Source organism: Amblyomma mixtum, chromosome 7, assembly GCF_055824585.1.
Source record: "Amblyomma mixtum isolate Tamu chromosome 7, ASM5582458v1, whole genome shotgun sequence".
NCBI lineage: Eukaryota > Metazoa > Arthropoda > Arachnida > Ixodida > Ixodidae > Amblyomma > Amblyomma mixtum.
In genome coordinates this window covers 60,407,736-60,431,285 of record NC_143018.1, presented here as the reverse complement: position 1 = coordinate 60,431,285, position 23,550 = coordinate 60,407,736, and the positions used below count along the sequence as shown (strand labels likewise).

Sequence of the window (23,550 nt, the reverse complement as noted above, 5' to 3'; positions counted from 1 at the left end):
TGAGCTTAACGAAAGTAAAAACGGTGGAGCGAATGTGAAGGGTTGTGTTCGCAACGTTAATGATGCTGGTAACATCACAGTACCGACAGTAGTAGCTAACAAGTCGGAATCAATGCAACATCGAAGCGACGTTCATGAGATATTTCGTTATGAGAGAAAGAATGGCGCGGTAACTGCCCCACTCAAGCTAGACACATGAACAGAGGTGTAAGTTTCTAAAAACCTTTAAAAGTTGTCTGAAAAAACTTTTTTACCACTTCCCAGAAGAAAAAAAAAACGCCAAAATTTGAAGCATTTTCTGCAAAGTGTCACCACACAACGCACTGTAAAATGAGGTCTAGTTTCTAAATTAGCTCTTTAGGGGTATGCTAAACAGGAGCTATCCACATGGTGGCAAGGTATCTGTAGCAACCAACTGCTGACGTCAGTTTCATGTTGGCTACTCCGAATTCCTCCATCGTCTGCGTCATGTGAAAAAAAAAAAAAAAAACTGGTCCCAGCTTTGGTAACGTGAATAAGGAACTGCGCAACAGGCTTGCGGTACAGGGTGTGCAATAACTTGTTTTGTTTGGTTTGGTTTATTAAGGTTTAACGTCCCAAAGCGGCTAAGGCTATGAGAGACGCCGTAGTGGAGGGCTCCGGAAATTTCGACCACCTGGGGTTCTATACGTGTACTCAGACCTCTACGTGAGAAAAGGTGCACAAGCAAGCATTAACCTGTGCAGCAGTGGGAGGTCGGATAATGCAATGCTTTGCGTCGAAATGTACCGTATGCAAATTGTCACAATCTTTTTCCTGAAAAGGCTTTGCAGCATCTTTCTTTTGGTGCAAAATAATTATCTATTCATTTCTGGTCACAAAATAATTTCGCCTAATGAAGCTTTGCGTTCTCGTTTTTTTTTTTCAGTGGTATATTTTTCTGAAAAAGAAGGGAAAAAAACATCTGCTTCCGAGCTTTAAAAATTTCTTGAAATTTTGCTTCTCAACACATTAACCGCGCCTTGAGAGATTGCATATGAAGGAGGGGATGAAAGGAGAGAGACAGGGAGTCGTCGTAAGGGTGCGCTCGAGATTAATTTCGACCACCAGATTTTCTTTTAGACAGTCTCGCAATAAGATCACTAATACCTGAGGTGCAACTGTATAAAATTTAAGAAATATGGAAAGGTCGTCTTTAGAAAGCCTGCACCGAAGGAGGCAACAGAACGGATGTAAGCTACGCTCTAAGCAGAAAGGAGTTAAACGGGAGTAAAGTCGTCTTCTAGCACACTCCTTTTTCAAAAAGGAGTTAAGGTAGAGGACACCTTACTCCCTTTTTACTCTCATACAGGCGCATTCGTGTTTAGAGTGTAAAGAGTCGAAAATGCGGACACGACCCTGTGGGCCGAAATGTGGCTTTCGTGGTACGTCCGCTCCGTTGCTGTTCAAGGCACAACTCCAGAGTTCCGATAGTCGGTAGAGAAGGGGAGCAGTAAGCGAGAAGGTAACTTCCCGCGCCGGACAGTGGAGGGAGCACGCATGCGCCCGTCTCTGATCCATTCGGCTGATGGGCCAGGAGTGGCGCCCAAAGTGGCGTGCGGGGTACGGGGTGAAGGGGAGATAGGCTAGCCTTCTAACCCTTGAGGGCCGAATTAGCCTCATCTCTCTACCATGTGTCATTATGACGAGTATTTATCTATCTGCCACCTTCGGCCACGGGAAATGGCCGAGCACTACTAATCGTCTGCTTCGCCACCGACTCCTGCACGTCTGGGTGTCTCTGACTGATAGTGGTTAATTTTTGTTTCGGTACCTCTCTCTCGTGCTTGTTTTACTCGTGTAAAGATAAATGTAATATTCATTTTGGTGTTATTAAACGTTAGATACAACGTGAGAATAGGGGATATTCAAAATTCCGCAAGTGCGCTTTCCCGCATAAACATTTTGCCCAAAACAAGATGGCTGACCATGCGTTTCCAGCTGAAACAAAACAAGAAAGTCTAGTTTTTTGTGTGATTCTTACATTCTATCCACACCTTTAGCGCCTATCCTGTAGCCCACGTAGTTTCTTTATAGCGAAGTCGGCCATCTTGTTTTTGGCAACATAGTTATGTGGGAAAGCGCACTTGCGGTATTTTGACTATCCCCTATTGGTAAGCTGCTAGGAACACACTGACAAGGACATGTCCAGCATTTTTGGGGGAAAATTTTAAATATTGGAAAATTGTAATGTACTGTTATGGAAATATTGAAAGTAATGGTTCATTCTTCCGATGTGTGGCAAATCTTTCTTTCTAAAGGTTTTCCATCGCTCGCGTCGAGCAGTTAAGGCTGCCATAGAAAATCAATGGGGAGCGCTTTCGACGATTGCAAAACATTAATAGCAAAACAAAAGCAAGCCTGTGAACGCGAGATCTGCGGACGTATTTATCGTTATTGGGAAATGTTACAATATTTGAAAAAAAAAACTGCGTTCATAAAATACTTTCCACCCAAAAGCTTTTGTGCAGAATTGTTGGGTATGTCGGTACGTTGGAAACTGGTTTCGATTAAAGATGCGCGTTTTCTGTCTCTCTGTTTGGCTTTGGGACACAAGGAAAGAGAGAAAGAGGGTAGGTAAATTAAACGCAGGAATATTAAGCTCAGTTTTTGACACATTTCGCGCTTGTGCAACTCAAGAACACACTTTAAGCAGAGACAAAGGAATCGACGAACACCATAAATTGTTTCTCTTCAGTTTATGGACTTCGTCGCTGGCCTTTCTTTGGTTGCTTTAGTTTATGTATAGGTACTCTCAAGCCATAATCGAACACGGGCACTGATCGCAAACAGTATTCAATCTTTCTCCCTTTTACTTTCGGTTATACCGAGTAATAAGCGAACTCGTGTTCAAATTAAAGTGCCTTGCGAGCTGTACGTTTTGCGGGATGCATGTTCTCGGAAAAAAAAGAAATGTGGTAGGGTTTTAACGAAGTTAAACCGAGTAGACGTTCGAAAGCATGTGTTTAACTTAGTTGGTTTCTATAGGTTTGCTCTGCTAGGTAGCCGGCACGTCTGGCGACGATAATAATTCGATAGTAGTGTTAGTTGGAGAAGACGACGATGTGTAATGCGCAGCGCAAGAGTCTGTTGCAGTGTTGTTGTTGTTTATGAGGCAAACAACAACAGGAGGCGTGGTCGGCTGCTTTCTCATTAAGTCTGACTTGAAGCCTGACTCAGGGTGGGTGTACTTCCATGCAATGAATAAAAAAAAAAACTGCGGCGGTAGCATAGTGTTCTCGTGCAGTGGCCAACGAAGCTGATATGTTCGCGCCGCCGCGGGTTCGAATCGCAGTCGCGGAAATATTTATTGTCTCTATTTATTTAAGGTTTGGCCAAGGTCATCCTCAATGTCAAGCTTCACACAAACTGGGTGAGCTGTTTAGACCTCGTGAAGTACTGCTCTCGAACTACAATACTGTAGCAGTGCCTCGCGACCCAACCACCTGGTAATGTTACCAGCTGTTAAAGCATGCAGTTTTCGAACGCACCTTTTAAGACGTTTCAGAAGATTGGAATGTGTGACTGTGTTAAAATAAAATTTTCCCCCCACATCCGTGTCCAGCAAACTTTTGTGTCAGGTAGCACATCCGTCAATTAGCCGCACATTTATTTGGCGCGACACAGTCGATCGGGTAATAACGCGCAACAGTTTTCGCGACTAATTTCCGCCTGCTAGTACACTATCCGTTGAACTGTTACACCAGCTAGTCTACTCGTAGTCGCTGTTAGACTCAGATTTGATTTGCTACTTGTTTAATTGGTTTGATTTGCTTTATTGGGGTTTAACGTCTCAAAGGGACTCAGGCTATGAGGGACGCCGTAGTGAAGGGCTCCGGAAATTTCGACCACCTGTGGTTCTTTAACGTGCACTGGCATTGCACGGTACACGGGCCTCTAGAATTTCGCCTTCATCGAAATTCGGCCGCCGCAGCCGGGATCCAACCCGCGTCTTTCGGGTCAGCAGCCGAGCGCCGTAACCACTGGGCCAGTGCGGCGTAGAGTAGGGGGTTAAATTGGGTGGGGGTTAAAGACACAACGGGAAACAAACTAGATCAATTATGAAGGATATCCCACGTGCACCGCAAAGGGGGCCCTGTAATCAGAGACTATAAGTAGTCTCCAGGACTCCTAACTTCTACTACTAAAACGGCTTGATAGCAGCAGTTTAGTTACGCAGTTACTGTACAAATACGTTTTATGGTCCCAGGAAATTTCGGAGATACGTAAAGAGATTACAACACTGCCCACACGTGTGTGTGTGTATGCGTGAGTGAGTGAGTGAGTGAGTGAGTGAGTGAGTGAGTGAGTGAGTGAGTGAGTGAGTGAGTTAGTGAGTGAGTGAGTGAGGGAGTGAGTGAGTGAGTGAGTGAGCGACTGAGTGAGTGAGTGAGTGAGTGAGTGAGTGAGTGAGTGAGTGAGTGAGTGAGTGAGTGAGTGAGTGAGTGAGTGAGTGAGTGAGTGAGTGAGTGAGTGAGGGGACCTAAACCTTTCTCTCCAACACACGATTTGCGCGTGACTTGAACGTGCGCCGCCTTACCATGAGTATCAGAACCGAAAGTGCACGGACGTCTGGACGAAGGAAATGAGGTCGACTTTGGCATCGGAGCCAAAGCGCACATTGTAGCCTCATTCCTGAAAAGAAAAAAAAAAACAAGCGATTTTAGAGAGCAGGTACCCTCAAGATATGACACTTATTACGCCCGCATGGCTAACATTGGTCATTCAAAAGCGAACCGTGGCAGCTCTCCAGAACCGCATTGTGGACAGGTGACTGCAGTATGCAAGAGAACACTTAGTTTGTACAAAATAACGGGAGCGCTTGTCATTTCTACATTCAAATTGAATATGTCCTGTCGCTATTATCAATTTTTTTATTACTATTGCGGCAGAGTGCCTTCTGGCATAAAGTATTATTCATTCGCAGGAAGACTGTTTACAGAGAAAAAAAGAGAATGTATGCTAGTAACGCATACTAAAAGGAGAAGGCCGACCAAATTTTAGTTGTGTGTTCTTTTTTTTTTCCGGATGATGCGCAGCACGTCAGGAAAGATTGACAGCCACGTGGATGGCGCAAACAAGTGGTAAATAAGTTATAATTTATATTCTTTCATACGGTTCAGGAAATTTCAGCGTCAATAACGTTACAGACGATCTGAGACCACTTGAGGCATGCACACACTGCAGTATCGTTGCTGCTTTCTTCGTTTCAATTCGCTCCAGCTCTTACGCGAGCGTGCTCAAGAGTTGGAAGCATAAAATATAAACAAGCATCAATGTTCGGAACCTTTTTATCATGACTCACGTGACCTCAGATTGTCTGTGACGTCACAACCGTCGTTCGGCGGTCGAAACCGAAACTGAAAGAGCTGGAGAAAATTAAGTTATAAATTATCCAAATGGCGTAGGAGAATTAAACGTCGCGATTCATATGCACTTATTGTCTTGCTCACAATTTCAAAGAAAAAAATACGCATCAAAGAATCTGGTGCTTCTGCTGCTTCAACAGTATCTTTGGTTGAATACGCATAATCTGTTTTCATCCCGCCGCGGTGGCCCAGTGGTTACGGCGCTCGGCTGCTGGCCCGAAAGACGCGGGTTCGACCCCGGCCGCGGCGGCCGAATTTCGATGGAGGCGAAATTCTAGAGGCACGTGTGCTGTGCGATGTCAGTGCACGTTAAGGAACCCCAGGTGGTAGAAATTTCCAGAGCCCTTCACTACGGCGTCCCTCATAGCCTGAGTCGGTTTGGGATGTTAAACCCCAATAAACCAAACCAAACCATAATGTGTTTTCTTTAATACTCCTTGAATAGGCCGCGGAAATCTCTCGGTGGGCTTCGATGAGAGGTCCGCCATCCGTTTGCTGACGAATGCGGCCCCCGTGAATCCTGCTGTTGAAGGTGTCCCAGGATCGGCTTTCGTTGCTCCGTTGGCAGACGGCAATAACGGTGTCAACGGCGCGGCCATGACCTTTGTATTGCGTTCCCTGTGGCCGCGGGATTTGCCTGCGTTCGAAAGCACTGTCTCATGGGCTGCCTACCGCTTCCAACATGACGCCATCGCGACAGCGATGCCCTAGTGCTCGCGGCCAACCCGAATGGCGGTGCAACGGAATTTCTCCAGAACATGGCCCCCGACTATCAGGACTCTTACACCATGCTGGCGGGCCTCTTAGCCGACTGTTACGGCGTGTCAGGGCACCTCCGTGTGCGACACCAGCGCCTACCAGCTCGCCGCTCCCAGGATCCTGGGGAATCCTTCCCGGACCTCGCCGCCGCCACTGAGCGGCTGTCCTTGAAGTCACTCCCGGACGCACACCGTGGTTTTGATCGGCACCAAGGCGTTCCTGAATTTAATCCGGGACCCCAGGGTCTGTCCAGCGCCTGGCTAGCTTCGGGCGGCCTGATTTGGTCCACGCCGCCATGACGGTCACCATCAAAGGGGCCATGGTCTTGCGGGCCACGCCGGGGTCAGTGCCGTCTGTCCGACGCACCCTCGCCGAGATGGCTCCCCTGACAGCTCCTATGAGGGTCTGGTCCAGACGTGGTCGCGCCTACACGGGAGTGATCTGCCTCCGCTGCGACCAGCATTGTAGCTGTTCGAGCTATGCGTAGACAGCTCCACTTCGAAGGTAAACCCCTCTAAAACTTCACCACTCGAAACTGACAAGTAGACTACAACCAGACTGACAAGTAGACTGACAAATAGGCTGACACACCGACCACAGAGACGTCCGAAACACCAGGAAGGACTTCCAGGTCAGCACGCAACCGAGCGGAACGTCCGGCATTCTCCGCACAGTTGCCATGGCGGCGTGTCCACCTTCTCCACTATCATCGATATCTCACGCATTTGTCAACGTCACCGTCATGAACGTGCTTTATGTACCACACACTTGCACAACGCGATCTGTTCCAAAAGTCACAAGCTAAGACCGCCATATAAGAAGCGTAGAACTGTGGAAAAGCGCTGAACGTGCTAACACAGAATGAACTTTCGCATATGCCTACACAAAACACAGAAAAAATGCAGCACACGTCACCCGCGATGCATCAAGCAGCCGCAATATTAGGGGGCTCAGACAAAGGTGCCCGGACGTGTAGGGCGCAGGAGAAATGAATAAAAAAAGCATCCAACCTAAAAACTGCTTGAATGCGCACGCAGTGTACTGGTCACAGAAAGGGATGGGCTCTGTTTGATATTGCTTTAGAAAACACACGGCAGTTGAGCTGTGCCGGCATGTGAATAAAAAACTTCGCGCAATGATGACTAGAGTCACAAGCATAATCACAGCGGCAGGCAAACCCTCCGATGTTGAAGTCCACCAATCCGCATCCACCGAATGACGAAAACAAGTCACGTGACCGGGTTGCGCTATTTCTTGCCCGGATGACCGTCGAGGACTTGATCAGAAAGCAAGCCATTGTGAGCCCACAGTCCAGCTGATTAAGTCCCAGCAAAGTACAAGCAGCTAACAGAGTTGCCCGAAGTGAACCATACGCGGCCGCAAACACATGCAGAGTTCTCAATTTGCTAAACCGGCTAATACATAAAACGAATCGATTAAGAGGACGCAGTCTAAGAAACACAGAAAAGATGGTGACTGGTAAAAGATATAGGCCAGTAGTAAGAGTAGGAAATTTAAAGCTCGACGTTCAAAATTTGTAGTCAGCAAAGGGCTGTCGATATTGGCGCAAAGCATCCGGGATGCAGTCAGCAAACAGTGATGAATCACGAGGGATAATCCCGTGAAGAAAGAGAGAAGGTATACCAGAAGAAGAAAAAGGAGCGAGAGGATGACTGTGGTGGAAATAGGGATCAGCCGAGGTGGACAGAGGGCGATTTCACCAGGCCGAATTGCGGGCTCATTACGGGGTCTTGCGAAGGGAAACGCAGATTCGGGCTGGCCACGGTGCTGGCCATGGTGCTGCGCCGTTTCTTCTGAACCTTGGCCCTCGGTCGGGGTTCCAGAGTGCCCTGCATTTCCTTCACGACTTCGGCGGGACTCAAGGTTCGAGGCGGGCTTAGCGTCGCGTCGTGGATGAACGCGCTGCATTGTCGCGGCAGTCGTTCGATGACGTGGGCCGACAGGAACAAAACCGCAGCTGCAATGGCCAGGAGCAGGTCTTCCAGTCCGGCCGCGCGCAGAATCGACGCTCCCGACGCGAACATTCCGCCCAGCCGAGCACAGGCGTAGTAGAGGCAGCAGCCCGAACCGCGGACCGCCGACGGGAAAGCCTCAGCAGCGCACAGCGTTGTTATGACCACGGCCACGCCCGTCACGCCTTTGGCTAATATCAGCAGGCCGATGCTCAGCTCTTCCGGCACGCTACTGGTCAGCACGAAGGCCAAGAGGCAGCAGCAGACGCCGGCCAGCGTGAAGACCGTAGCGGCGATGGTCACTCTGCTCATCCTGTCCACCACAGCCAGGTACACCGCGTTGAATGCGCCGTCGACGGCGAGGGACGTCCACTGCATCCAGGGCTTCTTCCGGGCCGCTGAAGTCAGGAGCACGACGTAGTACGCGCCCATGACGTTGAAGGACGCCACCAACACGACGATGCCCCGACGTATTACGGTGCCGGTGAGGAGGCTCCTAAGTTCGCCCGTCGCAGTAGCCATCGACGCCTTGGCGTGCTCGAACTCCTGGCTTCTGAGCCGCTCGATGAACGCAGAGGCGTCGTCCTCGGGGAAGCCGTTCGCTCTGGCCACCTCGTGCACCACCGCTTCTGCGCGTTTCAGGTTCTGGCGAGCGATGAGCCAGCGGGGCGATTCGCGGATGAAGGCGCACCCGAGAGGAACGAGCAGCGTAGGGGCGACCATGAGGAACTGCAGCGCGATCCAGTTGAGCCGCACCTCGCGGAGAACTGCGAACCAGGCGTCTCCCAGCCAAAGGCCAACCATGGCGGAGAGGCTCACGTGCACGGCGCGATGCCGGTTGGTCGATACCTCGGCTACCAGCACGCCGGATATGATGCACAGCGTGCAAGAGGAGCCGGAGATGAAGAAACGGGTGCACAGGTATATGAGGTATGTGTCGGCGAAACATCCTCCAAACGCCGCCAGCATGAGTACACACGTCGCTCCGAAAATGGTGAGCTTCCTGCCGATGACGTCCGCCACGGCACCGCCTACGACCAGCAAGCCCAAGGAGCCGGCCATGAAGACGGCAATGGCCACCGCCAAGAGCCAGCGCCGATGGCACACCAGGTTCCAGCTGCTCACGATGGTGGTGTGAGCGACCTCGGCGTCGTAGTCCCACTGGTCGCACTGGACGACTGTGGTGTCGTTGAGGTCCTCTGGACTCGCGTAGACGGTGCAGCGACTGCGTTGCCCGTTGGATTCAAGGGGGATTGCGAAGCTCTTCCAGGCTTCGTCCGAGACGTTCACGTCCCTCGGTTTCTTGCACCAGTGGTCCAGCTCGCTGGAGATGAGGGGGAAGGCCAGAGTGTGCGCGTGCATCACCCACACGTTGAGGATGGCAAAGAGCAGCATAGCCCTCTGGAAGTTGCCATACCCGAAGGCCTCGGCGCAGTCGAAGCTCTCGCTCAACTCCGGCGCATGCGCCGTGAAGAGGTGCGACTTGAAGTGATCCATGTTGGCTGCCTGCCAGAGCGTGCGCCTTCCTTCGTACAACTTGGATGCAGCAAGGCAGCGGAGGGAATACCTGCCGTGAACCGCTCGCTGCACCGCTCGCCGTAAGCCTGACTCAGATCGTTCGTCTCCTTCTTCTTCTTCTTGCTCCTCGTGCTCCTCGCGCGTAATTCTGATCTCTCAATGGTACAGTACCCCCAACTTCCGGTTTCGCCTCTCAGCAGGCTTGGCAACACTTTAACGGCAATTTTGGCTCAAAAGCATCTCAAAATAAAACCTAAAAGGTAACGCACATTCAAGGAAGGCGACATATTTAAAAGCTTAAATTAAGGGCAACGCAGCGAGGTATGGAAATAAATATGTAACGTTAAGAGACAGGAAGCGGACTCAGTAGATAACGGAATAAACGCAGGTTAATGACATCGTAGTCGAAATCAAGAGGAAGAAATGGGCTTGGACAGGTTATGTGATGCGAAGGCAAGATAACCGCTGGTCCTTAAGGGTAACGGAATAGATTCCAAGCGAAGGCAAGCGTAACAGATGGCGGCAGAATGTTAGATGGGCCGATGTGATTAAGAAGAATGCAGTGGCGGCAGCTGGCGAAGGACACGGCTAATTGGAGGGACATGGGAGAGGAATTTGCACTGCAGTGGGCGTAGTCATGCTGCTGATGATTATGAGTTCTCAGTAACTCAGTTCACTCAACGGTTGAGTATCCTCGGCCACGGCAGTTGGTAAATTGTTTGCGTGTTCCTGATTTATATCAAAAAAATAAATTACCGACGATTACGTTACTTCCTAATGCGAAATTTGAGCGCAGCAAATAAGCTGTGTCACCTTTTCGATAGATTGAGGCAAAGAAATCGAGCAACACATGTATGCGCTATCACAGAATTTTTTTTTTATTATTTTTCACACGTATCACTTTAACAAAGACTCCACTAACAGTTCTTGACAGTCATGAAGGAAGCTTTGTGGTCGGAGAAATAGACTGATATATGTTCGACTTGGTACACCAATGCTTGATTCTCAAAGACGAGATCTATACAAGTGCCTCGCGAGGTTGTCACAGCCGTGGGACGCGTTACGAGCGAGAGGAACGGGATGTTCTCCCGCATAAGTGTTAGGAAATTGCTGTTTGTCTTTATGTCAACATTAAAGTCTCCCACTACTAACATCGGTGTGCATCGATGGACGGTTAATGCGAGTTGCAGGAAGTGCACGACGTCTTTCGTGAGTGCGGTAGGGGCGAAGTAGGCAGCTACTACCAGCAAGCCGTTGGGCAACTTTGCGGCGCACAGTTCGCCAACTTCATGTGACGTGCCAAACATTTCGACTGGTATTGCAGAGAGACCTGTGCGCAAGTAGATAGCGACTCCCGCCGCTCTGTTGTGGTCTCTGCGAGCACCACAGCAGTACAGGAAATCTCTGATTTCGAGAGGCTCTTCGGGATCCATCCAGGTTTCAGCAAAGCAAAGTACAGAGGAATGGCGCAGAATGTGATCGTGGTGTACGTCCTTGGCATGTGCGGCAAGGGAGCGTACGTTAAGAATGTGGTTGTGAATGATGAATCAAGTGCTGCCAGCGAATGACGCGTCCATTGGCTGTCTGCGTGTGTTACTGATGTGTGGTTAACATGTTAAGCTTCGCCTGTAAGAGTGGAACGCGACAGCGTCTTGCAACGCTGCCAGGGAGTCCACAGAACGCCATCGCCAATTCGGCTGTACGCCTTGCTGGACGGTAAATTTATTTTTTGAGGAAAGGAAATGTATCTCTCTCGCATATCTGGGTGGACACCTGCACCTCGCCGTAAGGGAAAGGGGGAAGATGGGAGTGAACGAAGACGCCGTATTAGCTAGACGCGCCTTTGTTCATTCCAAACCACTCAGCTGGCATTACGGAGTGGCTAGCGTGGTCGTATCGCACTCCGGAAACCCTGGTTCGATTCCCCAACTCGACCAATTTCGTTCTCGGTTTTATTGATTTATGCGGTCTAACTAGAAAGGTTAATTAGGCTATTTCATATTTATATTATTGCATTTCTATCGATCGTGTTCTGTCATTAACCTGTCAATTGTTGGAACTGTCTAGGATGTTCGACACAACGTATACGAAACGAGCAACGTCTGAGTGGGGAAGTGCGTGGTGGTGGAGGGAACGCGGCTTCGTACTTATCTGTCTTTTTAAGCAGCGTCTCCTTCCGCGGACGCTGTTGTCGCTGCGGCGCGCGTCTTTCTTTCTTTTCTTTTCTTCTGACACCTTCATTCTCCTCTATATTAATTAGGCTAATTAATTAATTAAGCAATTAACTAAACTCAGTCCAACTTAGTTGCAGCATCACTATACGATCCCTTTGATTGGTTGCATGGTTACTAGCCAAAGTACAATTGGCCCCATTTGAAATTCGCGCACTGTGACGTCACGAGCATTTCGACCAATTGAAAAGCGTGACATTGGGGGCGGAGCTGGTTACGAGGCCGACGCCGACGCCGACGCCGACGCGAAACCCAGGAACGGACGCCAAAGAGCTGCGCTCTAAAATAAAATGCACCCAACAATGCCGGAGAAAAGCATTCATGAACAGGAAGCAGTTTATGAACGCAATTTTTCATATTGCGTTCATAAACTGGTTCGACCTGCATCCGCCTGCCACATGTCAGCCATCCATCTCTCCTCCTGCCCCTATCCCCCTCCCCTGCTACACTTGTAAGTGAGAGTAGGGAGACGCCGGACGGGTTTCACAGGCCCCAACGGTGGCTGTGTTTGATACAGCCGCCTTCAAGTGCAGTGGTCCATCGTATAAACGCTGCTCCTCTGCGCCAGTACCGCAGCAGCACAGCTAATTGGCCCAATATTGGAAATATATTGGCAAACTCTTGTCCTCCAAACGACCAGAGTTAAACCATCCATTTCCAATGCTGAGCCGATTACCTGTGCTGCTTTTGTGGTGGTACGCAGACTGGCTCCGTTCTATGAACGTGACACATTTTGCATAGTTTAGTAGTCGGAATTGGAATAGAATCAGAAATGGAAAAATTGCGAGGACACTTTGGCAACTAAAGTATTGAAAGGCGAAAGCCGATGACACTATGCCGTGACGAAGTTCCGGTGGATTTGACGTCACACCGTTCCCGTGGCTATATCGATACCCAAATTATACATCTTTCGGGGATCTTAAGTGTTCATTACGCTTAATTACTCATTTTTCCATCACATCTGACACAAATCCGACTTCATTAAACATTTTTTCATCTAATCTGACACAAATCCGACGTTTTTCCGACCAGGCGGTGAAAATTTTCACTATTCCGTGACGACTTCCGGTGGATGTGACGTCACACCACCCCCGTGGCTTTATCGACGTACGCGCTATTTCGACGACATTTAGACATTTTTGCCTATAATTAGATAACTAATTAATCTACAGTCATCAAACATGGCTTCTAGCTTCATTTTTTCCTCCTCTATCTGAAGCAACCATTGTTTTTTTTTCTATCTGTTTTAGTTCTCGAGTTAAACGCGTGTGACACGCTTTGCGAACGGACGACAGTATGAGCCATTGAAGGCTTTCGCCTTAATATATTGTGTAGTGAAAGACAACGAACTCAGAAATGGAATGGAATCAGAACTGTAATAGACTGGAGAGCGAAAGAAGGTTGCTGCTGCATTTCCTCCTTATCAATCCAATTGATCGCCCCTAAACGTTTTTTTTCTTTGCGCGACACTGACGGCACTCGGAGACCGTGCGTCACACCACATAGCGTGCAACCGAGGGAACATTGTGCACTTCATTTTACTCGCTTTCTCTTTCGAGTAGCCCATACGCGCTAATCAGAAAGCGGCAGGGATAATGCCTACAGGCTGCATACGAATCCCCGGGCATCACGCCATCGCACATCCCGCGCACGTCTGCAGATTTTAGTTATTTTTTTCCCCGTTCCTGTACACGCCACCTGTTGCGGCAGCCATGGACATCGATCCTCCGCTTTGTCCGCGTTTTGTTACGAAAGTGGCCGGCCTAATGGCGTAGGCAAATTCCTGCGCACCAAAATCTCTCCGCATGGAATGAAAAGAAAAAAAAAGAACGCCAGTCGATATTTGCTATCGCAGGGAGACGTTATCCGAAGGAAACGATGACATCTTTGAATTGAATTGGATCGCTGAACATCGTAACGGGAAATTATTGAATTCACCTGCTGGCCATTCAGGCAATCGTCTAGGCGGGACCACAAATCAGGTTCTCAGAGAATTTTTCCCTGCATAGTGTCACGTGATCCAAGCGGGTCTGACTCAAGTGGGTTTGATAGTGGTCGCACCCAGCAATTCTGGACGAAAGCATTTTTCAACGGGAAAGAGTTCATGTACAAATTTTGTTATGTACTGTAAGTTTTTACTATAACTTCCATTGTTCTTACTGCTAATTGTACCTGTCTGTGATGCTGCTTGTTTTTTAATCAAGTTAGTATTAATCTACCGGGGGTCCCGTGACAGTCGCTTGACTTTGGGACCCTCGCCTGTATACTGAATTTATGTAACCAATTTGTACTCAATAAATTCTTATCTTATCTTAAAAAAAAAAAAAACAGTCAGCATATCTGCAGACCTCCCGTGAGCAGGCCTACATTTTGTTGCTGAAGAAAGATTTTGCTACGCATCGGAAGAATGGGCCATTACCTTCAATATTTCTATAACATAACAGTCGCTTACAGTTTTCCAATATTCAAAATTTTTATCCAACAGTGCTGCACATGGAGAGGAAGAGGGCATAATGGGCGAGGGATTAAACGCGGGTTCATGACACCCTGATCGAAATCAAGAGGAAGAAATGTGCGGGGGCAGGTCATGTAATGCGAAGGCAAGGCAACCGCTGGTCCTTAAGGGTGTCGGATTTGATTCCGAGAGGCAAGGCCAACGTAGCAGGGGGCGGCAGAAAGTTATCTGGGCTGATAAGACTAAGAAGTTTGCGGGGATAGAGTGGCAGTAGTTGGCACAGGACAGGGTTAATTGGAGAGCCATGGGAGACGCATTTGCCCTGCAGTGGGCGTAGGCAGGCTGATGATGATGATGATCCTGTGCTATGAGCCATGAATGTGGGGGAGGGCGACGCAATACAGCTGTCGCTATCTGGAAGGAGGACGTTACGTTTTGAAGTTGCTCTTTTTTTTTCAGCGAGCTATCAGCGCTATCGCTGGCAGATATCGCCAATGATAGCTACCAATGCTGTTCCCCGGTCCCAACGGAGATACGCTTCAAAGAGCTGCTCTGTGAACCTGACTTCGTTGTGACCTTCAGCGGCATATACCACGACAGTATACCCGGTGTTCTGGCCCTGAAACACCGGGATTTCTAACTGCGTCACAGAACTTGCTGCTGATCCGCCCAAGCACGTCAGCCAACAATATTATTTAGTCAGAAGTGTTAACCCCCTTCAGCACACGCGTGAAGCAATACGTTTTCGCTCTCAGGTCTTCTGGAAGGTTTTAATTGCTCCCACACGAACAATCGATGGTGGCCACGAGAGTCCGTTGGACCTCTCGCAATGCATCATCATCATCAGCCTGACTACGCCCATTGCAAGGCAAAGACCTCTCCCGTGTCTCTCCAAATAACCCTGTCCCTGCCACCGTATCCCCGTAAACGTCTTAATCTCGTCCACCCGCCTATCTTTCTGGCGCCCCCTGCCCTCTACGCTTGCTTCCTCTTGGAATCCACTCCGTTACCCTGAAGGACCAGCACTACACTCTACCATATCGAGTTCCATTAGGAAACAAGTATCAATCATGTGCCTCATCGGCCATCGTTCATGACCGCATTATTCAAGAGTTTGAATGACGGAAGAGCCTGATATTCGCTTTGCATATGTAGAGGTATAAGGCCGCCACGCTTGGACAGCCCTGGAATTATCGCCAAGCCGTTTTAATTAGAGTGCTGAGCTGAGCAAAGCTTCACCAGTTGAGGGGTTTAAACGGCTCATATAATGATAAGCACTCATGCTCTAAATATTTATTGTCATAACGGAATAATGTAGGTTTAACCGTCATTACATTCCCGTCGCGTCTTGGAGGATCGTATGAGCTCATAATGTCAGTTTGTTGTGGTTGTCAAGCAGAATGTAACTATGCCTGAGGTCTCCGTGCTGAGGCTGTTAAACAACTCACGCGTACGTGAGTTGTTGGACAGCCACAGCAAACTGACCTTCATCTTTTGCTTTTGGTTACAAATGTTCTTGCAAGTGCGCATACAGAATTACAGCGCACTCAGCCACTGACACATTTAACACGAATGCTCTTCGTGCATCTTTGAACCCTTACTGCTATGGCATGCGTAATATGTCACTTATGAAACTGGAGAGCGATAAATGATTTGCATGACCACGCGGATAGATTTGGTAATGAGTTAAGCCGTGTTGACTCAGGTTGTGATAAACGTCCCTTATGATCCCAGCGGCGAAAGGTGGCCTCAGGTCAGGCTTCTCGCAACCGCTCTCTAATACGCGTACCCGCCTTCCAGTGAGTCACCCTGACGGCGCTTCGTGGATATACCCGTAACGGTACTGTCGTCCAAGCAACCCGCGGACCATGTGCTTCTCGATTTAAAAAAAAAAAGGAGAAAGAAAGAAAGCCAGCATTCTCGAGCAAAGCTTAAAAAAGCAGTGAAAAAAGAAAATTGTTAGGACACTTTGGCAACTAAAGGGTTGAGAGGCGAAAGCCGAGGACACTGTGCCGTGACGACTTCCGGTGGATGTGACGTCACACCGTTCCCGTGGCTATATCGATACCCAAACTGTACATCTTTCGGAGATCTTAAGTGTTATTTACGCTTAATTACACATTTCTCCATCTAATCTGACACAAATCCGACGTTTTTGCGACATTCTGTGATAATTGTCACTATGCCATGACGACTTCCGGTGGATATGACGTCACACCGTTCCCGTGGCTATATCGACGTCTGCGCTGTTTCGAAATTTTGCCTGTAATTAATTAACTAATTAATCTACACCCATCAAACTTGGCTTCTATTCATTTTTTCCTCCTCTATCTGAATGAACCATTGATTTTCTTCTATCATTCTTTAGTTCCCGAGTTAAACGTATGTGACACGCTTTGTTAACGGACGACAGGATGAGCCATTAAAGGCTTTCACCTTAATACGCGTACCCGCCTTCCAGTGATTCACCCTGACGGCGCTTCGTGGAGATGTACGTAGCGGTACTATCGTCCAGGCAACCCGCAGACCTTGTGGTTCGCGATTTAAAAAAGAAAAAGTAATGAAGAAAGAAAGCCAGCGTTCTCGAGCAAAGCTTCCAAAAGCAGTGAAGAAAAAAAAAGGTTTTTGCCGAGCGCGTTTTCGATCTTCCCGGGGTCGACCGCCGTAGCAGGCGAGGCGTATCTGGGCAGACGATCCCTCCGCGTCTTCTCGTCGTGTCGTCGTCGTCTGCTCCTCGCGGCGCGCAGGCCACCGCGCATTGGGAAAGGAAGAGACGGAAGGCCGCCCTGGAGATCTGGGTCGAGCCCCTGTGGGTGAACCGGTTAGCATTGCACGCACGACACACTCTCTCTCGGCGTGTCTTTCGCTGCAGCAGCGCCCAGTCGTCGGAGTTTGTTGTCGGCTTGGCCCCTGCAAGCTTGCGCCACGGGAGGGCGTTTCGTATTCGTTTACACGCGAGCGAACGGCGGCGAAGAAAGGGCAGCTTGTCGCAACGGACCGCTTCAAGAATCCTTACGGTCCGCGCGTCCTCTTGGTCCGCTTTCCGGGCGTAGGAACGGTGTAGGTCACTCCCGGTTCTATATGGATACTGCCGGGCTGTTGCGTTAGCATATGCAGCGCTGGCGTCGTTTGCCCGCTCGTTTGATTGTCGGACGCAGTGGAACGTTGTGCATCGTTAGTTTTCGCTGTAATGAGGGACCTTCCCCGTAATGAAAAAAAGTTACCGTAGTATTACCACACCGCGAAAGGAGACTCGAAATGCGGAACCCTCAGGACGTAACACACGGCGGCACTAACTGTGCCAGGGATGTACGGTGAAGAAGTCAGCTTTACAACAGGAATTCTGATAGATAAGAGGAAAGAGTGAAAGAAGAGACGCGCATCGCAACAGCCGCGTCCGCCGAAGCGACGACGCTGGTTGAAACAACAGATACCCCAAGATTCCCCCCCCCCCCCCCCCTTCCTCCTTTTCAAACTAAGGGTGGTCGTGGTGTCTACGGCCTATGCACCCTAAATGTGTCCTTTAGGGACACATTGGCTGTGAAGTGAGTTGATCCTGCAGTAAAACTTGTTGCTGGGCGAATTGGCGCATAATCTTCGAGAAACGTTAGGGCAACGTAAAACTAACACGTGAAAGGAAGACAGCTCGTCGTCTGGTCTTCCTTTCACGTGTCATGATTACGATGGTAGCCGGACAATCAGTTTTGAGCTTCAGAGTCATATGTTCGCGATTGTCATTCTTACGTCTGTATGTCCTTACCTATATTTATCTTCTGTCCTAGCTTACTGGAACGCTCTTATGTGCTGACTTATTCTTATCGTTGCTATGCTCCACTAACGTGTGTACTGTTCATTTATTGTGTTCGCTGATTATTTTTTCATTTACAGTGATTACGCTTGTTCATTAATATTATTTTTTTTGGTGAGTTCAATGTGATCTGTGTTGTGTATTGTCTATGAATTAGTTGCGTTTTGTTGACCTGTATATCGTCAGTACAACTGGTTTCTTCCAATATATGAAAAGGAACAACTTGATCTACTACCAGGCAAGAACCTCTCCTTTGATGTCCATGTAAATGAAAAAAAACAATCCACACCACGAAACACACAGAGCGTGACGGACGACACGTGAAGACACTTCGTGTTCCGGTCATTGTTCATCTTCTAACCACTCGCAGCATGCGGATGTGAATATGTGCAAAATGACCCGCTCTATGGAAAACGGGCATAACTACGTTAGACCCTTCCAATAAAGTCGACGGTTTAGTTCTTTAGCATGCGCTTGCACCTGAATGGCGACAACAGAGTGTCCACACCAGATGATACCGATAACAACCGCCCCAAGAAAAAAATAGTACAGCGTCACAGCGTCGAATCCCTCCAGAGTGCCCAACATTTCACTAAAGCGCGAATACATTTCGCGCCTTAGAACACGCGTGTGTGTGTGTGTGTGTGTGTGTGTGTGTGTGTGTGTGTGTGTGTGTGTGTGTGTGTGTGTGTGTGTGTGTGTGTGTGTGTGTGTGTGTGTGTGTGTGTGTGCGTGTGTGTGTGTGTGTGTGTGTGTGTGTGTGTGTGTGTGTGTGTGTGAGAGAGAGAGAGAGAGAGACGGGGGGATGAGGGGCGAGGGGGGGGGGGGGCAAAACTTGTCTGGTCTAGAGCTGTACGAAGATGGCTTTCTGATGTGACCTTGGAGTCACTGAGCATCAGCTCTCACGACCCCTGCCCATTCGTGCGAGTAGAGCACAAAGGCATTTATTTCACTGCAATGTGCTGTTGGAAAGCATTATCAGACCTAGGCAGATCTCCCAGTGACCTGCAGCACAATCGCACATTGTGTACCTGCAAAAGGTAATCGGAGTTATCAAGCGACCCGTTACAAAGTTCACGGAGGTTATCATAGGAGCGTTGTGTTTGGGAGCAGAGGCCAGAGGTGGAGGCGAGAAAGGAACGACAGTTAAATATGGCGACACCATGACACCTATAGGTGTGCACTGCACGCTTTGTCACCGTCCAGATAGCAATTATCCTCAGAAAGATCGCAAATTTATGGCAGAAAAGTTCGGCTTCTACAGTGACCCTTTCCTAGCCGCCGCAACGCCCGTAGTAAGGCTACTACGGACCAAAAAAAGTTTTAAAAATTAGACGGGACACTTAAGCTCCGCGTAAGGGTATGACTCGATAGCATAGTGGATTAATGCCCATATATCCGAAATTGGTAATTCTCTACTTAACAGTCATGGATCCCTGGGAGTCCCCATATCACTCCTGGCGCAGTGATGCAGCAGTTAAGCGATGCGCCACTGCCCTGCGATGGCAGGTGTTGTTAGCGGTGCGGCTTGGTTGACCCAGGTTGCTCTTCCGAGCAACCCCTGGCGACCAATCATTAACTGCTACCTCCCATTGCGCAGTTTGCTCACAATCTGGAAGAAAGTTGAGACGGCGCCACACGGTCACGTGATCTATGGGCCCACCTGCCTCCTAAGTTGCTTCTCTGGGGATTTCTCGTTGATTTTTCGTTCAAGGTCACCGACGCCGGATTCTCTGCGACACGTGCTATCGTGACGCTATCGTGTTAAGAAACGAGAGCTCTAGGTCGGCGGTTCGCTGCTCTTTCCTCGAACCGTTCGTCACTTCTCTTGTCTTGGGTGTTTCGTGGTTTATCCACGTACGACCTCCAAGCGTTCCCCAAATTCACGTTTGGTTGATCATCAGTGAGCCTTCACTTAAGCTGCACGTGCAAATCGCATTTGACACACACACGTACCCTAGCGCAGTAGCGTGAATGTCTAAAGCTGTGCACCCTTCTCGAGCTATCTATGGCTATGGCTGTCACACCGGCGTCGGAAAGGAGGTGGTGGGAGTTCGCGTTCAACAGCAGCGCTTGCCTGTTGGAGCGGATGCTACTGTGCCACGGTGATAATAACAGGCGCTTCAGGGAAGGTGATCGCTAATTTTTAAAAATGGGGTTTCTGAGGCAAGTAGAAGCTTTTTGCGGCGCAGTAATAGCAGCATTGACGGACGCCAAAAAACAGGCGAATCATGTTAACTTGTAATGTGATTAACTGAATTCTAATAGTTAACTTTTAAGCGCGGGACAACGAGACGAACAACAGAAGCGCTGATTGTGTCAGCGCTTGTGTGAAGTTTTAACTGTTGTCGATAGGCACCTGAATGCAATTAGTGATTTGTAGCCGGCCGTTCGTAGTCGCCATATCAGTTTTTAGAATTTCAAAAACGCGATTACTCGCCGCGCTGTGGCTCGACGAAATTTCGCTATTTCGACTAGTTACGTGCACAGGAGGGGTTGCTTTACCAGCATGCTCTTAAAAGGAAAGCGCATGTATTTTGGCACGATGTGACCAGATTTTCTCGAGCAGCAACAGCGAGGGTAATCGCGTTTTCGAAATTCTAGAAACTGATATGGTTGTTACTAACGTCCGGCTACAAGTCTCTAATTGTAATCAGGCGCTGACCTGCAAGAGTTAAAAAGTTAACTACAATAATTCAGTTAATCACTTTACTAGTTAGCACTGTTCGCCTGATTTCTGACGTCCACCAATGCTGGTATTACTATGCCGCGAAAATCTTCTCTTTACCTCAAAACCCCTATTTTTCATTAAAAACTAGTAATCACCTTCCCTGAAACACCAATTATAATCGATATAAACGCAATCTCCCCTCCGCTGCACGAGAAGTCGGGAAGATTGCGTTTATTTATTTACTTTTTTTGTGCGTTAAGAGGAACGTCTTCCCTGTGCAACGTATAGCCGGTGAGAGCACAATGCAAGGGCGACGTATAGCGCTGCCATTCAGGACAAGAAAGGATCACGCGAACCTGAGGGCAGCAACTTTAATTCTCCATTGTCTTCAGCGCTAGGCGCCTCGACAAAGTGCAGTTCGCTCCGAAACAAAAGCAGCAAACAACAGGGTCAGCCGATCCGCGCCGCCCGGGCGAGGAATAAGGAACCGGTTGCCGTTCTCACAGTGTGCGGGCATAGCATAACAGATGGCCGGGCAGCGAGAGCGGTTGACGCCTAATCACCCGCCCTCTTTGTGCTCGATTTCGCTCACGGTGCTTCGGCGAATACGAAGGCGCGCCTAGCGAAGAAGGGTTTCACTTTCAGTAGTTGCGTTCCTTCTTTCCTTCCTCCGTTCGTACGGCCCTTCCTTCCTCTCTCGCTCTCTCCTTCCCTTCTTCCTTACCTCTTGCCTTCCGTCCTTTCTTCCTCTCTCTCTTCTTTCTTTCCGTGATTTTCTTTTTTCATTGTTTCGTTCGTTCCTTATACCACTCCGTGGTTCCATTCTTTGTTTCTTCTTTCTCCATTCGTTTCTTTCCTCCTCTTCTCTCCTCTCCTTCCTTCTTTCTTTCTTCCTTTCTCTTTCCTTTCTTTCTTTTTTCTTTTCTTTCCTTCTTTCTTTCCTTCTTCCTTTCTTTCTTTCTTTCTTTCTTCCTTCCTTCTTTCCTTCCTTCCCTGCTTGCTTCTTTGGTACCTTCCTATGTTCCTTCCTTCCTGCCTTCTTTCGTTCCCTCCTTCCTTCATACCTTCCTCCGTTCCATTGTTCCTTCCTTCATTCTTTCCTACCTTCCTCCGTTCCTTGCTTCCTTCATTCTTTCTTACGTTCCTCATTCCTTGCTTCCTTCATTCTTCACTACGTTCCTTCCTTCCTTTCTCCATTCCTACCTTCTTTCCTACCTTCTTTCCTACCTTCCTTCCTTCCTTCCTTCCTTCCTTCCTTCCTTCCTTCCTTCCTTCCTTCCTTCCTTCCTTCCTTCCTTCTTTCCCTCCCTCCCTACCTCTTGCCAGAACTTTCTGATGTTACTTGTGAGCATATTCGGCAAGTTCGAGCGAAAAAAGGTATGCTTGGCATTAGAAATAGCGGCGATATATGATTTTTCAGCTTCGTGATATTTTACCCATGCGCTATGCGTCCCCTGAGACTTGGCTGAACGGTAAAGGCGCTTCTTTTTGTTCTCCAAACGTTTCAGTGTTTTAGTAAACCATGGTTTTTGTGAATTAGAGCGAGAACTATTTTGGGGGATGAATCTGTTGGTTAGACTTTCTAGTTTGTCTCCGACCAGTAACCAATTTTCTTGAACACTGCCGGAATGAAAACATGACGAGAAGACTTGAAAGAACGCATCAAGTCCATTATTTATGGCGTTATAATTTCCTTTGTCATAAAAACGGATGGTTTTATGGTATTTGTGGCGCCGGTTTTGCGTAAGGACAAGGTTAGCGTGAATTACTTAGTGATCGCCTATTTCAGGTAGGTATGTAACGGGCTGAACGCTGTCCGGGCGATTGGTTAATAAGAGTTTTTAAAATATTTGCACAGCTCTGTGTTAGCCAAGTGGGTTCAAGTATATACCTGAGTAAGGTTGAAGTTGATGCAAAAATCTAAGAAATCCCTTGTTTCTCCATTGTTAGCTAAAGATGTGGGCTGGTTATGCCAGTCAATATTCGGAAAATTAAAATCGCCGGAGATGAAGATATGTGAATTAGGATGCTTTGTGGACAGTTGACTTACTACGTTATTAAGCTGACTACTGTTTATAACAATCGCCGAGTAAAACTGTGTTGGGTGCTGCGTGGAAGATTAGCTACAACATTTCGAGGTCGGATGAATCTTGTATTAGGGAACATGATAAATCTTGGCTGACAGCAATGAGTACACCCTCTCCTCGTGAATCTTTACCGTCTTTCCGAAAAACCTGCAAGTTTGGTAGACCAGTCAGTACTTCGTTATCTGCTATATCACCGCTCAGCCAAGTCTCCGTTAGTATAAGCAGGTTGCTGCTTGGTGACGAAACAAGGCTAGAAATAAGTTCACATTTGGGAAAAAAACTACGAATGTTAGTGTGTATAGCGGAGAGCGAGAGGCTAGATAAAGAAGCGTTCGTGGTACGATTTCTAGACGGTTCATTATGAGGTGACTGCTAATCTGATTGTGAAGGATAAGTCTTTATTGCCTTGACTGCTTTCGTGGTTTCATTGAACACGTAGCGCCTGGGATCAATAAGCAATGTCTTAAAATTCAAAGCAAATTTTGTAGTCTTTTCTTTAGCGAATGCGACTGGGTGCTTTCGCACATTTCGTACTTTGGGTGAAAAGTCCTCGCCGACGCTGAAGTTAGTTTCCCTAAACTTATGAACATTCGATAATATGGCATCTTAAATTTTAGATGAAGTAAACTTGACGATGATTCGACGAGCGTGGTTAGATTTG

General features: G+C 48.3%; 2 protein-coding genes across 2 annotated transcripts in view; both read right to left on the bottom strand.

Annotated features, from left to right (window-relative positions):
- Window positions 1-23,550, bottom strand: part of LOC149336224 (carbohydrate sulfotransferase 1-like) — a 67,092-nt gene that overhangs the window by 16,043 nt on the left and 27,499 nt on the right. The window contains exon 2 of the mRNA XM_089552751.1: window positions 4,559-4,653. The gene's annotated coding sequence lies outside the window, so the exon portion shown is untranslated. The remainder of the gene's footprint in view (window positions 1-4,558; window positions 4,654-23,550) is intronic.
- Window positions 4,754-11,125, bottom strand: LOC149336225 (solute carrier family 22 member 11-like). The gene has a single exon (XM_089552750.1). The coding sequence runs from the start codon at window positions 9,614-9,616 to the stop codon at window positions 7,838-7,840; it is 1,779 nt and encodes a 592-aa protein (XP_089408876.1). The 5' UTR covers window positions 9,617-11,125; the 3' UTR covers window positions 4,754-7,837.

Excerpts from the sequence above, each read along its gene's own strand:
- LOC149336225 (XM_089552750.1), bottom strand. The coding sequence starts at position 9,616 with ATGGATCACTTCAAGTCGCACCTCTTCACGGCGCATGCGCCGGAGTTG.